Raw genomic sequence first — 14,447 nt, 5'->3', positions numbered from 1 at the left:
AAGGTGCACTGGATTTTCCTTTGGGAGTACTGGCTGATTAAAAAGGCTCATTGTTTCTGTGACAGCTGTGAAGGTAAAGGTGATGTTCAGCTCAGACGTGATAGATGGAGAAACAGCCTTGGGAGTCCTTGAGTCTAATAGATGTGTGGGTGGGAGCCCTGCATGACACAGCCATGGAAATTCTCTCCAAGTCCTCTATCAGTCAGGAGAGTAGTCAGCCTGCCTTGCCTGTGCGGCCTTTTTAGCAACAATTACAGAAAACATCCTAGGTGTCAAGGGGACAAAAGAGGGAAAGGACTCTTTTGGAGACTTACAGAAGTGAACTGTGAAGTAAATCCCTCATGAGATCAGTCATCCCTGGGCAAGTCCAAAGCCTTCTCTAACTTTGAGCTCCATGGCAGTGTACCAAGAAACTTTTCCCCTTCACACCAAAGCTTCCCTCCAAGCAAGGAGAAACATGGAGGGCGACATCCTCAGCAGCTGAGGTGTGCTCTTCTACTTAGTCTCTGCAGTTCTGGCCCCAGGTTTCTGCTGCAGCAGTGGTATACAAAAAGAGCGTAGTGGCTAAGACAGAAATGTGCCTGCGGCTTTGCCTGTCCTTGCCTTTGTAAAATGAATTTGGAGACTTCCAGTAGAGATGATAGCATGTTGCAGCCACAAAACCTGGCCTGAATGCTTGGTTCATTATCAGTATAGACATTGAGCTATAATAGCATTGAAGAAAAAACATTATTTGTACTTGCAAAAGGAGTTACTGGCTGCATGTAGAGTTAGTATGTCTAATCAGTAACCACTGCTGTTTTCAAAAGGCCAAGGCAGATGATTTGGGTTGGGCTTCAATACAAGGTGTTGGGTATGTCTATAAGTTTATATGACACCCAGGAGTATGTTAATGATGTGTCTAGTGTGAGTAACTGGTCATGACACCTCTCAGCAGAGGTGTCTAACGTGGAGCTGCTGAGACATGTAAGGTAGAAGTTGAGAGTGGCAAATGATGTCAGCTGGTGAGAGAGGGCCAGAAGGAAAGAGAAAAAAAGAGAGAGACAAAGTTCTGAGGGATAGAAGGGGAAAATGGAGAATGGAAGATTCAATCCACTGAAAGACAGCAGCACTTATCTCAGAGGTAGTATGAACAACAAGAGAAGTGGGGAGCTGCGAAGGAAGAGAAGAGACTCAGGATAGATCTGGTGGTGCTGAGGGCACCTGCGATGTAGAGGAGGCTAAGCATGAGATGTTCATATTCAGCAGATATGGTGCAAATCAGACTGAAGCTGATCTTTGATGGAGATGAGAAATTCTTGGCAATGGTTGTTGGCCGCACATTCAGACGGGAGACAAAAAATATCAGGGAAGAAATGGGGCCATGCTTGAATTTCTGCGTCAATTCCTAGCAGACAGCTATCCACACTGGTGCTAAATTTTTGGCAGTCTTACCACTGAGGCCATGGAGTAGGTAGATATATGGGCTACAAATGTCCCTCCTGTTTAGGGGAGGGTAGCGTAGTGAAACCAGTGCAGCCTGTGCTCTGTTGCACCTAAATGAAGAGTGCTGTCAGTCCAGGAGCTTTCTGGAAGAAAAGATGACATCTTTGGCGAGACCTTGTGGAAGTTGTTAAATTTTCTGGATTTTTTATTAAACTTGTTTGAAGATCTGCTCTTCCAGGCTCTGCAGTCTGTGTGGACTTTCTAAAGCTACTGAGCAGAGAAATACCTGGAGAAAGAGCGAGCCCCAGAGCCAACATTTGCCACTGATTAAGAAAAGGTATATGCACGAACATATACCTATGAGGTTTTACCAAAACTCCTCTCCAAATGTGCATTGCTGATCACATGCAGGCAAGCTTACTTACACCGATTCTTTGGAGTTTGGAGCAGCGAATCTGCATCAAAATAAATATCCAATTTCCTGTGTTATTGCATAGGTATGAAAAAGTAGATAAAAAGGGGTCATAAGAATGGCAATGCAATGCAAATGCTGTACTACTATGTTTAAAGGAGAAAGGACATATTATTAACAGAGAAAGTTAGACTGGGTGAGGCTATATGGCTTCAGCACACTTCCCTGTGATACCTCTGGGTCTGAATCAGGCCCATACTCAGATTTCCAACCATGAAAATGGTGGTTATTTAAAGAGCAGCAAATATTTTTTCAGTATTAAAGATGTTTCAAATTTGTTATGTGTTTATTGTAATGAAAAATGATGTTATTAGTTCAGCTGGTTGAAATTTTTTATGTGGAACATTAATCTTCTGAAAAACGAGGCTCTGCAGAAACTGACTCAGGGTGTATGAAGGCAAATTATTATTTCTTGAAGTAAATGATATAGTAAGGAAAAAGGAAATATTTATTTTAAAAGCCATCATATTTGTGTGAAAAATATCGGTAGTTTTCCAGCCAGCACATCTTACAGCGCCTACAGTCTGTAAACTGGTGATTTATTTTGCCTAACTGAAGGTAAGGAGCCTTTTTCTGTTCTGTTCAGTGGGGGATGGATTAGGCCCCAGAAGAGGCTGTCCGGTTACCATTATTTTTATACACTTATGATGTTTTCTGAGACACTGTTTCTGTAAAGTAAACTGGAAATCAAATTATGCCTCCTTCACTCAGTTTGTAAACAAACCTTTCTAGGGCTAGTTAGAGCTGCCAGATGCCTTTTGTATATACGGTGTATGCTCAGAAGTTGTCTCTCAGTGCTGGGAGTCTGGCCACCCCGGTCCTGTGTCTCCTGGGACTGGAAGGAGAATAAGAGTTCAGGCTTCTCCACCAAGGGGGAGATTTCTCTGCACCTGTGTAGCTTCATACAGCTTAACTTGCCTACACGGAATTTGTTTGGTCACCTACATGTATATTCATAAATTATACCCCTCTTTGGAGTAAGAAGTCAAAATGGAGCGTTCCCTTTTTTATAATGCAGTAGTTAATTAATTCTACTCGTATGCATGTAAAGGATCATTTCTTGGTGTAACACTGAAGCCTGCCACTCAAAATTAACACAGACTATGTACAATTGAAAAAAAAAAAGATTTTTGGATATATATTTTATTTGACAGTGGTTTAGAATATCATACAGTAAACAAGATTTCTGTAAAAGTTAATTTATCCATAGTGGTGCGTTTCATAAAAATAGTTGCTCACTTACAGCCTTTCTGTGACTATTAATACATGGAATTATATTTATAGAGATAGAGCTGTACAGGGTAAATTCACAGCTAACACTACACAGAAATATTATTTGGAATGGGGTTTAGATGATGTGCTGTCTTCACAGGTTATCGATTACAGCCGCATAAAGCAATTACTGCACAAGGAGTAGCTGTGAACTGTGCAAATTAGAGTTTATGCAAGCATAATCTCAACTGTTTTTCAGATTTCATTGTTTGCTTTCTTTATACATAAAAATAAGATACTGGGACGTGCATCTACACTACAGAAGCATTGTCCAAAATCAGATTCAATAAATTAATGGCAAATTATATTGGATTCTAGTTCAGGGGATAAAGATTTTTTTTTTTTTCATTAAATAAGAGTTTTATAAACAGCTACATGGACTTGTGCTTTTTTAGAAATTATAAATGGACTTTTCTTTCTAAAAAAATTTGTTTGAAAGCTGCAAAATCCTTGACTTGAGGCTTTTCAAATAATCAGACAGGAAGAAACATGCCTATAAATTTCTCAGTCCAGTGCAATGTTTGAGACATACAGTAATGTGCTGATTTCTTGGAACAAAGCCAATCTCAATCTAATTTTTCAGCAGAGCATGTGAGGAACTAAGATTGCTAGAGAACATTAGTTTTTAAATATGACTTTTCGACAGTACTTAGCTTTATGATTTGTTTTTTAATTACCAATGCATTATTGCCCAGGATTTTGTTTTAATTTTGACAGACAAGTAAGCATATGCACGCTTACACAGACACACACGCATCTTTTTGAAACAAGATAATGACTGATTGACTGAACTCGGAGTTATTTCCTGTGAAGGCAGACTGGAATGTTTACCTGGCACTTAAGGCTTGAAATTCAAAACAGACAAGCAAGAAAGATAAAAACAAAAAAGACCAAAAAAAAAATGGAGGTAGGGAAGAAATGATAAAATGGAAATATATCGAATTTACTGAAAGAGGACACTGACAACCGTATTTCAGAAACCAGTCTAATTATTGTTAACATGTGCCTTAGAGGCACCTGCTCTGCCAAACTGAGGGGATGAAAGTTGAGAGTGTCCTAACTAGATGTAGATGGGTATGAAACATAGCACTGTTGACAAGTGAAGCTCTCGTTTTCTGCAGGAGGGAAAGGCCTTTCCTTAAGGAAACTGCAGCTTTTTCTCTGTAGCACTCTTCCTTTCATTGCAAGGGCCTTGCAGACATCTGGGTTTTGAGCCTGACCAATTGGTTTGTGTGCTACCTCGCAGGATTTGGGCAACCTGTAATAAATCGCTTTTGAGAATAATTTGCAAATACAACTCCACCCTAACTCCTTTCCAATGTACAGAAACATGGTTTGTTCACAAAAATGGCAGTAGAAATGGTATCACAGAAACTAATCCACTGGATTCCCCACACCTCCCGTAGCGCCCAGTGAACTGTGCTACAGGGTATCACGTGGACTATCCCAAAGTGTTAACAGTGGAGATGTGTCATGGGTGTACAGTTCCAAACGATGCTTCAAAGAAACCCTTTAACCCCTGTCTAGATATGTTGAGAACAATTTATTTACAACATTTTAGCTCCATGAAAAGATCCTCTCTCGGTTTCAGCTTGCTCCGTGCAGTTTTATTTAAGGCGATGTTCCAGTTTGTGATTGCTCTAACTTGTTCCAGTTTCTTGATATAAAGTTTGAATGAAATCCAAGTCCTTCATGCAGTGGGAAAAAAAATGCTAAAGCTACACTGCACTATCCTTCTCTGATGTACTGTCCTTCATATTGTTTTGGTTTCTTCCATAGCTGCCAAAGTCCCTAAAATGGAACTGGGACTTTAGGGTCGATTTTAAATCTCCGTGTTGACTATATGCTTTTGAACTTATTAGATACTGTGCACATTGTCATGGAATTACACACTAATGTTTTCATTCCTCAATGCATTGTGTATATGTGTGATAGTTAAAATAAATTAAAACAAACCAATGTGAGACAAAAACTAAGAAGAATGTTCTGCGTCAGTTTGAGACAGTTAGAGGGCAACAGTCCCTTGCTTATCTGCTCATGGCAGAAGTACCAGACTTCAGGACGCTAGGTAGCTTATCTGAGCCAGGGATTTTCCACGGCCCTGGGGAGACCGTTGCCTTTCGAACTGTGGTGTTGGTGCTGTGAGTGCTAATGGAGTGGAGATGTCCCTTCCTGGGGAACTCGCTGGGTTTCCCGTCAGGGTCCCTCTGGCTGTGGTCCATATCAATTCCAGGCGAGCTGCAGCGGTTGCTACTGTACGTCTTGGTAGCACCTGTATCAAGCTTGACATGGTCGGATGCTGCAGCTGACTTCTTCTCACTGGTATTTTTGGATTTGTGATCTTCTTTTTTGCTAAGAGATCCTCCTCTCTTGCTTTCCGGCTTCCTCAGCCTCCCAAACTGTTCATCACTGGTTCCAGCACACACGTGCTCTCTCGCGCCAGCCTCGATCATTATGCTGTGTCCCACCACTTTGTTTTCTGAGGTGGGCCTGCCACCATCAGTGGTCTTATTTTTGCCTTCTGAATATCCTTTCCAAGAAGCCTCTTCATGCTTTGACCTGTCTACCTTTTTAGGACTTGCTGACCTTTCTCTTTGTTCTCCTAACCTTTTCTTTTTGTGACCATTCACTGAAAGCTCCTTTGGTTTCCTTACATTGTGTTCCCTCTTGATATCCCATGTTGACTCTGGGTTTATCTGGTGAGAAGGGTCAGAGGGTGGGGCTATGTGTGATGAAGATAATGGTGAGATTATGTCGTCGAGGGAAAGAGCTACTTCCGGCAGACCTGGGGAGGTGGCAGAGGGAGCACTCCAGGAGTTTGGTTCGTCTGTTGTAACAACAAAGAGAAGGGAGTTAAGGGCGTATTCAGCAGCACAGAGCGTGTATTGCATAGACATATATATTCTGAGCAACATCGACACCAAAACCACATACCAGACTTAAACTCCTATGTCATAGGTGAGGCGAAACTCCCAGGGAAGTCAATGGGGAGGAAAACAAAAATAATCTCCCTCCCCGCCCCCCGAAAAAATGTTCAGGAGAAACAAGAACCACAGGGCTGGTAACTGCAAATGCTGGAAACCCCGGTCTTTTTTTCATACAGATTCTGCTTTCCTCTGCCTATGTTAAATTATTCTTAAAATAATAAAGGCATGTGCTCGTGAAATCAGATTGCCTCTTTTGTAGCTGTAGAATGGATTTCTTAGCTGGGCAATATCAGCGCTGTCTCTGAGGACAAACGAGAAGGACTTTCTGCCATCTATTAAGCATGTCCCCATAAGCATATAATAATTGACAAGAATTTGTAGCTCAAATAAGGTCATCATTGAATTCTGTCTCATACTTTTTCTAAACAGATGTAATATTGCAGTGTTTATGGCCCCACAATTCTTACAGGGTACTTACAAAGCTCTGCCTTTATATCACAGCATCAGCCGCTGAGTCTCTTGGCTGTGCATTTTGAATTTCTCCTGGTTACTTAGCCTCAACACAGTATGGTTGGATTGTGCAGATCCTGTTTAATTTAGCTAAACAGACATCTCCTTTGCTGAATCACGATGATTTTCCTAATCCATTGGTGCAAAACAGAATATTCTGAGATGCCTTTCTCTTGCATACATGGTTTCTTTTGATTAACATTCTGGCAGACAACGAATCCATCATGACTAATGACAGCACGACTCTTATTCTTACCCGTCTACATAGAGGTTAGAGAAATCACTGAACTTGGCTAATGTCATTCCCTATTTAGCACCATTGCCTGGCTCTGAATGGTGTGAGCAATAAACTGTCAGAGATGAAGGACTATCTCAGGGATCCATGGAAACGAGATGGAACTCATGGCAAGAGCTGCATATTTCATGGGGGGAAAAAATGTAACCTTCTAGCTGAAAAACAAGCATGGACTTCTACGGGTCAGGACTAGTATCTCTCAGTGATATCAACTGTCCTTTAAAAGATACATTTATTTTTCTCAGTGCTACAGCTGCCTTCAAATTGTCATGAAGATGCACATCATCTCGAAAAATGGAATGGATTTTACTGCCCAGGCTGGGATCTGCAGCTTGCTTGACTGGGATGGCACTTTTAAGTTAATAGCTTGATTGAGTGATTGCTGTCTTGCAGATAAAAATAGGAGAGACAATAGTGAGGTGGGTGATGTAAAGGGAGGGAGCAGCGCGGTTAGCTGAGGAGTTATTTATTTTCCCAGATGGTGTTTGTCATATGCTTTCGCATAATGAGCATATGTGTGGAGAGGATTAGCATTTGAGAGGGGAGAAAGTACAAGTTCTGTGTAAGACAAATAAACTTTGAGCTGGGAATCTAAATGGGCTGAGGGTCTCAACTGATTTTTTTTTTTTTTTTAAAATCACACTTTCTTACCCTCCAGTTAAGGCTGAGTAATGTACCATCTGCTCCCTGCTTGGCACTTGAGCAAGAAAAAAATGAAAGGAAGACTCGTGCATGTAGAGTGATCAGCTCTTAGGAGCTTGCCTACAAAAACCATCTGCTTTGATGGGCTTCTTCTTTACTTCTGCTCTTCAGCGCCGCCCCCCTGGTACAGGACCATGGGGTGTGCCTGACGGGGGAGGCGCAGACCCCACCCCGGCTCTTTTTAGATCTGAAATCCAGGGGATCCCATTTTGGTTGACACTTGAATTAGGGACCATGCATGGGGTCCCAGTCACTTTGCCTGGTTCTCTAAAACTATCCCAGGGCTCTGCCGAGCAGCATGAAGCTGCCTGTGTCCACCAGCGAAGTACCTGAGCTAGCACTAAACAAGCCACCTTGGGCCTTAGAAAATTAAGTTTGTCCTTTTATGGCATTGTCACATCTCCCCAGGGTTGAGGTGGTGCCGAGCGTTGGCCTGACCAACGTATTTGACTTAACTACAGTCTTCTTTCCCAGTTGTCCATGAGATGATGTTTTTCACTGAGTGGCAGTGAAGAGCAGTGGGCCATTACCAGATCTTGTGCAAGGCTCTGGGAGCATCTGAAGTTACAGAAATAGCTTGTTACTTTGGGAAGTATCAGCTGCACACCAGTAAAAACATCAAATGGCCTGGAGAAATAAGATGCTTTCGGGTAACAAGATTGCCTCTGTGCAAAATGTGCCACTATGCTTAAATCAGCTGTTTCTTGTCCAGAACAAGCCAGGTGGCCACCATTCAAAACCAGGGTGGCAAACACCTCTCGTGGTTCCTCTGAGGCACGAAAGGCAATATTATACCAGTTATTTGTGGGACACTCAGGGGAGGAGACCTGAGGGTGAGTGGCCTGCTGTTTTATTCCCTAGAGAACTGCTTTATTAAGGGACTGTCCCCCTAGACAATTTTTATTTTTTTTTATATTTTCTTTTTTGGAGGGGAGGGAAAAACCACTGAATGTTGCAGTGAGAAATAGTGGGTTAGAACCTACTTCAACAAAAGTGAATCAATGTATTTGTTACATGTAATGTTATATAAATCTAGATATCTATAAACTAGGACATGCAATATTATATGCATTACCGGATTTCTGCCTCTCCCCCAGAAAACCCTAGGAAAAAGACAACTTGGCCAACTAAGCAAGAAGACTTGTAGCCACAGCTTAAAGGGACGTTTGGCTGTGGGAGAACCCCAGGTGGGCCACTGGCTCCAGTTTGTTTAAAATACCATGCCTGGCCTTCTTGCTGGCGAGCACCTATATAGGCTGTATTTCCAGTGGCTGGGGGAAAAAAGTTGCCATGAAATAAAACTATCATTCATATTCTGTGGCAATATAGTACTTGCAAGTAAGAACTTGACAAAATGACTTTCTACTTTGATGGTTTAAGTACCATCAATCTGAGACAGCCAAACCCCAACCTAACCTGCTTTTTCTTTCAAATGAAATGAAATTATGCAGAAAGTCATCCTCAGCCTTGGTAGACGTTAATGTCAACAAGCTATTGTTGCAATATGTCACTGGCTAGTGAGGAGAATACTGATGTGAGGGTATTCTAACTGACTTTCCTCCAATGTTTGAATATTATGGGAAAATATCAAATTGACTAGAGTAGGGCAAAGTGCAGTAATGTAAGCAATTTGTTGCTCAAAAGAAAAGTCGTTTAAAGAGCTGTGTTCAAGCCATAAGGGTTCATTTGGACTTGTTCAACCAGCACTAAAATGAATGCTTTTCCATAACAAATATAAACAGGAGAAAAATGCAAAATTTTATTCTGTAGAGCAACTAAACTAATGATTTCTCTTTATGCTTATTCTGAGGTTATAGCTGCACTTTGGAGAGATTTATTAATATTTCTGAATAAATATTTTTTTCTGTAGTTTTTAAGCTTTATATAAAACCTATGTGTTAAGTGTGAATATAACCTACTTTTACTGTCTGTTATTCCAAAATATCTCAAAACATTTTGCAAACATACTAAATCAGAGACAGAGCAATGATTTTACTTTTTTCTCCCTTCACCTCTGGGAGGAACTGAAGACAGTATTTGTTTAATAGAGCAGGAAGTATTAATGCCCAAACAACTTACAAGCAGAAGTGAAGGATATCGCATTCGGTTGAAACTGCTGGAGAGATTTAGGGACGATGCAGTTTTAAATTTGTTTCTGACTTTGTCACTATGGATATCATCCTTACTGTGGGAGAAATTGCTTTTCAAATGTATACATCTCACTGAAGGCTAATAGATGCCTTCCTCCCTTCTCTGAAGGGAGAAAATCTCCCTTGACCTACTAATTTAGACAAGATAAATGAGCTGGAAGCAGCACTATAATCTGTCACTGTGATGGCATTTGATTTGGTGTAATTTAGTAGGTGTTTTCTGGGTGGCTTTTAGTTTCCACAAGCTACTGTCATGGAGGTTGGCGGCACTTCTCCATGGGATGTGTAAGAATGACTCACCTATGACCTGTTTTGCATAACTCCCAGGCAAGGAGTAAATTGCTAACTGAGTAAGAGACACCACAGACACAAAACTTGAGTGTGTAGGAGGACAAGTAGGAGATGAACACAGCCATTTTGGAGGAAGAGTGACAAGGGGAAAACATCCGGAGCAGAAGTTTTCTGTCTAGAGGCTTTTTTGTTGGAGGTAGAACTGCCATATACATGAATTGTTTGCTTTGCTACATCAGCTTACACACGTTCAATGGAGTGGAAATGAGGGTACTACTCTCACGTATCTACTTGCTCCTCTCTTAACTAAAGCCTAGTCTTCTACCTGGATCCAGTGCTTGCTGATGGCTTACATCTGAATCGCTAGCAAAAGAAACCTGGCTTTACTGCTAATGGAGTAGAGAGGTGTGCCTGTCTTACTTTCTGAGCATTGCCTGGGTACTAAGTCAGAGGAAAGAGCTCAGCCTACTGATAAGTTTATTTAATTTCCTGCAATATTTATGTTTTTTTACAGGTTGCCCTTCTAAGATTCTGCCAGGTCTAGTCTTGCTGTGCTTATCTGCTCTGCCAAGATCTCAGGTCAAGAAAGATTAGACCTCGGATTTGTTACTAGGTTCTCCTTTTGCATCAAAATACTTTAAATAATTGCTCGATAGTTTATCAAGAATGTGGGATTTTTCATCAGATAAAATAAATCATAAAATAGTAATATTAATTTATTTTATATTTAATAGTAATATTAAGAAAGCTTTGAATGATTTCAGTGGTCTGAATGAAATATTTCCTGAAATGTCTAAGCAGCTGTTTTCGTATCTTCCTAGAATTATTTTCCTAGGGAATCAAAGAGTTTTTGATTAAATAAAAAATACGGTGCTTTATTTTTTCCCCCCCCTTTTTGTCTGAAATTATGTATTGCCAGAAGGTGGCAAACAGTTCTTACAGATGCTGCTAATAATGCAAATGGGATAAAAGGTCCCCTGGTGAGTATCCACTAATGTTGGCAGTGTTACACCAGGAATGCATTTGGCTCTTTCTCATTATAGCTTGACATGTCTGTGATGTTCCTGATTGCATTGGTCTCCTGCAGCTTGTCTTTAACGCTCCCTCAGGAGGGATATTTCAGAATATTTAAAGAATCTTTAATCTTTCATCCTGGAGCTTCCACAACCCAGACATACAGCACCCTTTGTCTCCTGAAATAAATGATTCTCTGAGGTTTTGATGGTTAGAAAAGCTCTTGGTACCTTCTGTCCAGCTGTCAGTCTCATGTAAACATGACATGATGTGTCACCCTTTCCCCCAGCCTCTCCCGGAAAGTGAGTGGCAGTGGGGTCTGCCCCCACCTTACAGGCTCCCCATACTTCTGGCTATAAACTTGCACTTCTTGTTTATTATTCAATAGTGCTATGCAAATGTTTTCTCACAAATTACACTTTGCTTGGCTTAAAATTACACTTTGCTTGGCTCCCCTTCCACTGCTCTCATCCACGTTCAAAACCCTCAACACCAACAGCTCTGGAAATAAACATCAATGGATTTAGGCATCTTCTGCTGTGATACAGTTCTTCGTTTGGTCAGTCACCATGGGCACATCCAGGCGGGATAGCCTTTTCATCATTAGCATTGCCCTTACAATTTTTTTTAAAGCTATGATGGCAGTGTGCTATGGGTACAAAATGTTGATTCTATGTACAAAAATGACATACGTGCCATACAAATTTACAAAAATAAATCCAGGTTATACTCAGTTATTTTGGCATATGAACTACTTATCCTTTCCTGCACATGCAGTTAAGTGATCTGTTTGGTATTGTGAAGTCTTGTTTCTGATGCAATGAAAACCTAATCTAATTTCTTGCTATCTTAATGTAACCACATTCATTATACTGCTTGCCTGTATATGTAATGTCATTGTGACTCTGAATGTTTATAGTAGCTTGTAAATATAACTTTGCTTAAGAGTGGAATTTTTCTGTTTTCTAGTAATTTCATTTTTGGCTTTGCACATTTTTTTTTGCAAAGGTTGAGGATGGTGGGTCAGGGTAACCAGAGTGAGTTAACAAAGTCATGAAAGATTACGGGAAAACAAACATGCATCTGAGTCCCTACATCTTTTACTTCTGAATTTTGTGCTTGGCGTTTTCAGAAAAGTAGAATGATTCTTTAAGAAAGACTGATGTTTGGAGTATGAAACAATGTCAGGCCTAGTCTCTCTGTCACCAAAGTCATTGTGCATTTTTATTTTCATCACTGGTCTAATATTGGAAGAGGGGGTGCCTCTACTACTGGGAGCTGTTGGTGGCATGGCTTCTGCAGATGTCCACAATAACTGAAGAGATGTGATTGTAAATGTAGGGTAGATGAGGAATAGTTTTATCTCCTCTGTAAACTTAAAATGTTTAATTTTACATGCAGAAAATTCAGTCATTGACCTATTCCAACACCAGGAAGCTCTACTCCCTGCTTTATTCACTTCCCAGTGCCATTTATAGTCTGATGCCCTACTTCTTTTCATGTTACTAATCATTACTGATAAGCAACAATTTAGTTCCTTTGGGTTCATTATACTCATCTTGCACTGTATACTTTACCTAGATATTAAATGGAAGATGCCCCAAATATTTTTACAGCAGAGATGGTGTTCATAGAGTCCTTGCAAGGGCCATCTGATGAGAATTCGAATGATCTCAACTCAGGTAAAATTCACTTTCATCACCATTTCTGTACTCTGCATGGAGGTTGGTTAGAAAAAGTGCTTTCATGTTCAGAGATCTAATTTGAGAATTATTGAAACACACTTCAGAAAGAGCAGATTGTTAGTTACGCTTGGAAGACCAAATCTGCAGAAGCTCAGGAGATTACACTGTTTTTGGAGCTAAGGGAACTAAGGGAACAGAGAGAAGGAAAATTCAAACTTGGTGCAGAGAGGACAAAACTGAATATTGTGAGGAAAAAATTTAAAAAACCCTTTAGAAAAAATGCTGAACGTTTTCTTGAAATAAGAAAGTCACACACATTGATTTGTGTTGGCTTTAAGCTGTAGAAAGCGCTATGGATGAAAGCACTTTTCAATTTTTTATGTAACGTATTCTTTAAAGATGGCTAACAAAGAAACATGCAAGTGATTGATCTGACTTCGAGAGTTCCTGTTCTTATTCTGCACTTTTTCTGATCCTACACTATACCCAGTGCATCCTCAGCAAATCCCTTTCCCTGAGTTAGTTATTTAATTATGGCACTGCTTCACCAGTATTTTACTGTCCTAATCGCTTGAGATAATAATTTAATTGCCTTACAGAGTCAGAGAGAGAGAGGTGTCTCAGAAGACCTTTGGAAATAGATGTCTGCTCTTCTGTTGAATGTGTACACAACCAATGTTGGGGACCTCCTTCTGGGAAGCCCTTTCGGAGGCTGTGGATCAAAGCTGAATGGATGGACACGGAGGTGTACACCCATCACCCCACACCAGGCCCTTTTTAGCGAGCATGGGTCACTGCAGGTAAGTGGTCTGAGACCTTTCAGGCTAATACAGGAGATAACTGATGAATTCAGAAACACTCAGGGTTTCTGCCCTGGAGAGCAGGTGGACTGGATTGTCTCCAGGACGTGGATGACCTTTGGGTGCTGCATCTAACTTTAGCCCTCTCCTGGTTGCCCTGCCGTTGCTCACCCCTTAAATATAAATCACATCCATAAGCAATTCAGTGTGATTTTGTAATAATGCCTAAGCACTGCATCATTTGGCTCTCTCCAACATCAGTCACACCTTTCAACAGGACCGAGATATTTTTAACACTGCTCTTACAATAGCAAGAATAAAAAAAGATAATTTTTCTATGCAAGAAAAAACTACCTAACGTGCAGAATGGGAGAAGGAAAAATAATCAAGAGCCACACTTACAAACAGTTATATTTCAGACCTGAAACAGGTAAATTAATTCAGTAAATCAATTTACTAATTTACTGTAATAGTCTTCTGGCTGTGAATCTTAAGGCCAGATGATTATGAATACACAGTTTATCACTCATTCCAAGACCCATTTTAGCCTGTTCAATAGATATGGATCTAGTAAACAGTCCTATCCGTTAAATATTTAAACCAATGATCATGATCACTAATCTGACTGAACTTGGTAAATTTGATTTTTCCTTGAATCAAGTTAATGTATCTGCATAAATGTTACAGAATTACTCGCTAATACTGTGAACAGCTGAAATGAAAAGCTGCAGCCTGTTCAGTGCTTTTATCCTCCACAGCAAGCTCCTCTGCCTCAGTAAGTCTATGGACAGCCTAAGTGCTAGTCTTGAGTGATGTTGCTCTAACCGCTCATTGTCATTCACTAGGTCCTTCAGGTGGTTTGGTACCCTTTTTGAAGTGCTGAGCATCTCACATATCTGATCAG

The 14,447-nt window shown here is 40.5% G+C and overlaps 1 protein-coding gene across 14 annotated transcripts in view; it reads right to left on the bottom strand.

Moving 5' to 3' along the window:
- Positions 1–3,021: 3,021 nt before the first annotated feature.
- The window catches only part of MAGI2 (membrane associated guanylate kinase, WW and PDZ domain containing 2), a 776,332-nt gene continuing 764,906 nt past the window's right edge, over positions 3,022–14,447 (bottom strand). For 10 of the 14 annotated variants that reach the window (XM_076363454.1, XM_076362360.1, XM_076362617.1 and 7 more), the window contains one exon: positions 3,022–5,996. In XM_076363454.1, coding sequence (XP_076219569.1) covers positions 5,197–5,996 — 800 coding nt within the window. In that variant the 3' untranslated portion in view covers positions 3,022–5,196. The remainder of the gene's footprint in view (positions 5,997–14,447) is intronic. The other 4 variants (XM_076362944.1, XM_076363100.1, XM_076363192.1 and 1 more) reach the window with 2 other exon arrangements.

This window comes from Aptenodytes patagonicus, chromosome 1 (assembly GCF_965638725.1).
Source record: "Aptenodytes patagonicus chromosome 1, bAptPat1.pri.cur, whole genome shotgun sequence".
Taxonomy (NCBI): Eukaryota; Metazoa; Chordata; class Aves; order Sphenisciformes; family Spheniscidae; genus Aptenodytes; species Aptenodytes patagonicus.
The sequence above is the reverse complement of the archived record's forward strand: the minus strand, read 5'-3'. Positions and strand labels throughout refer to the sequence as shown.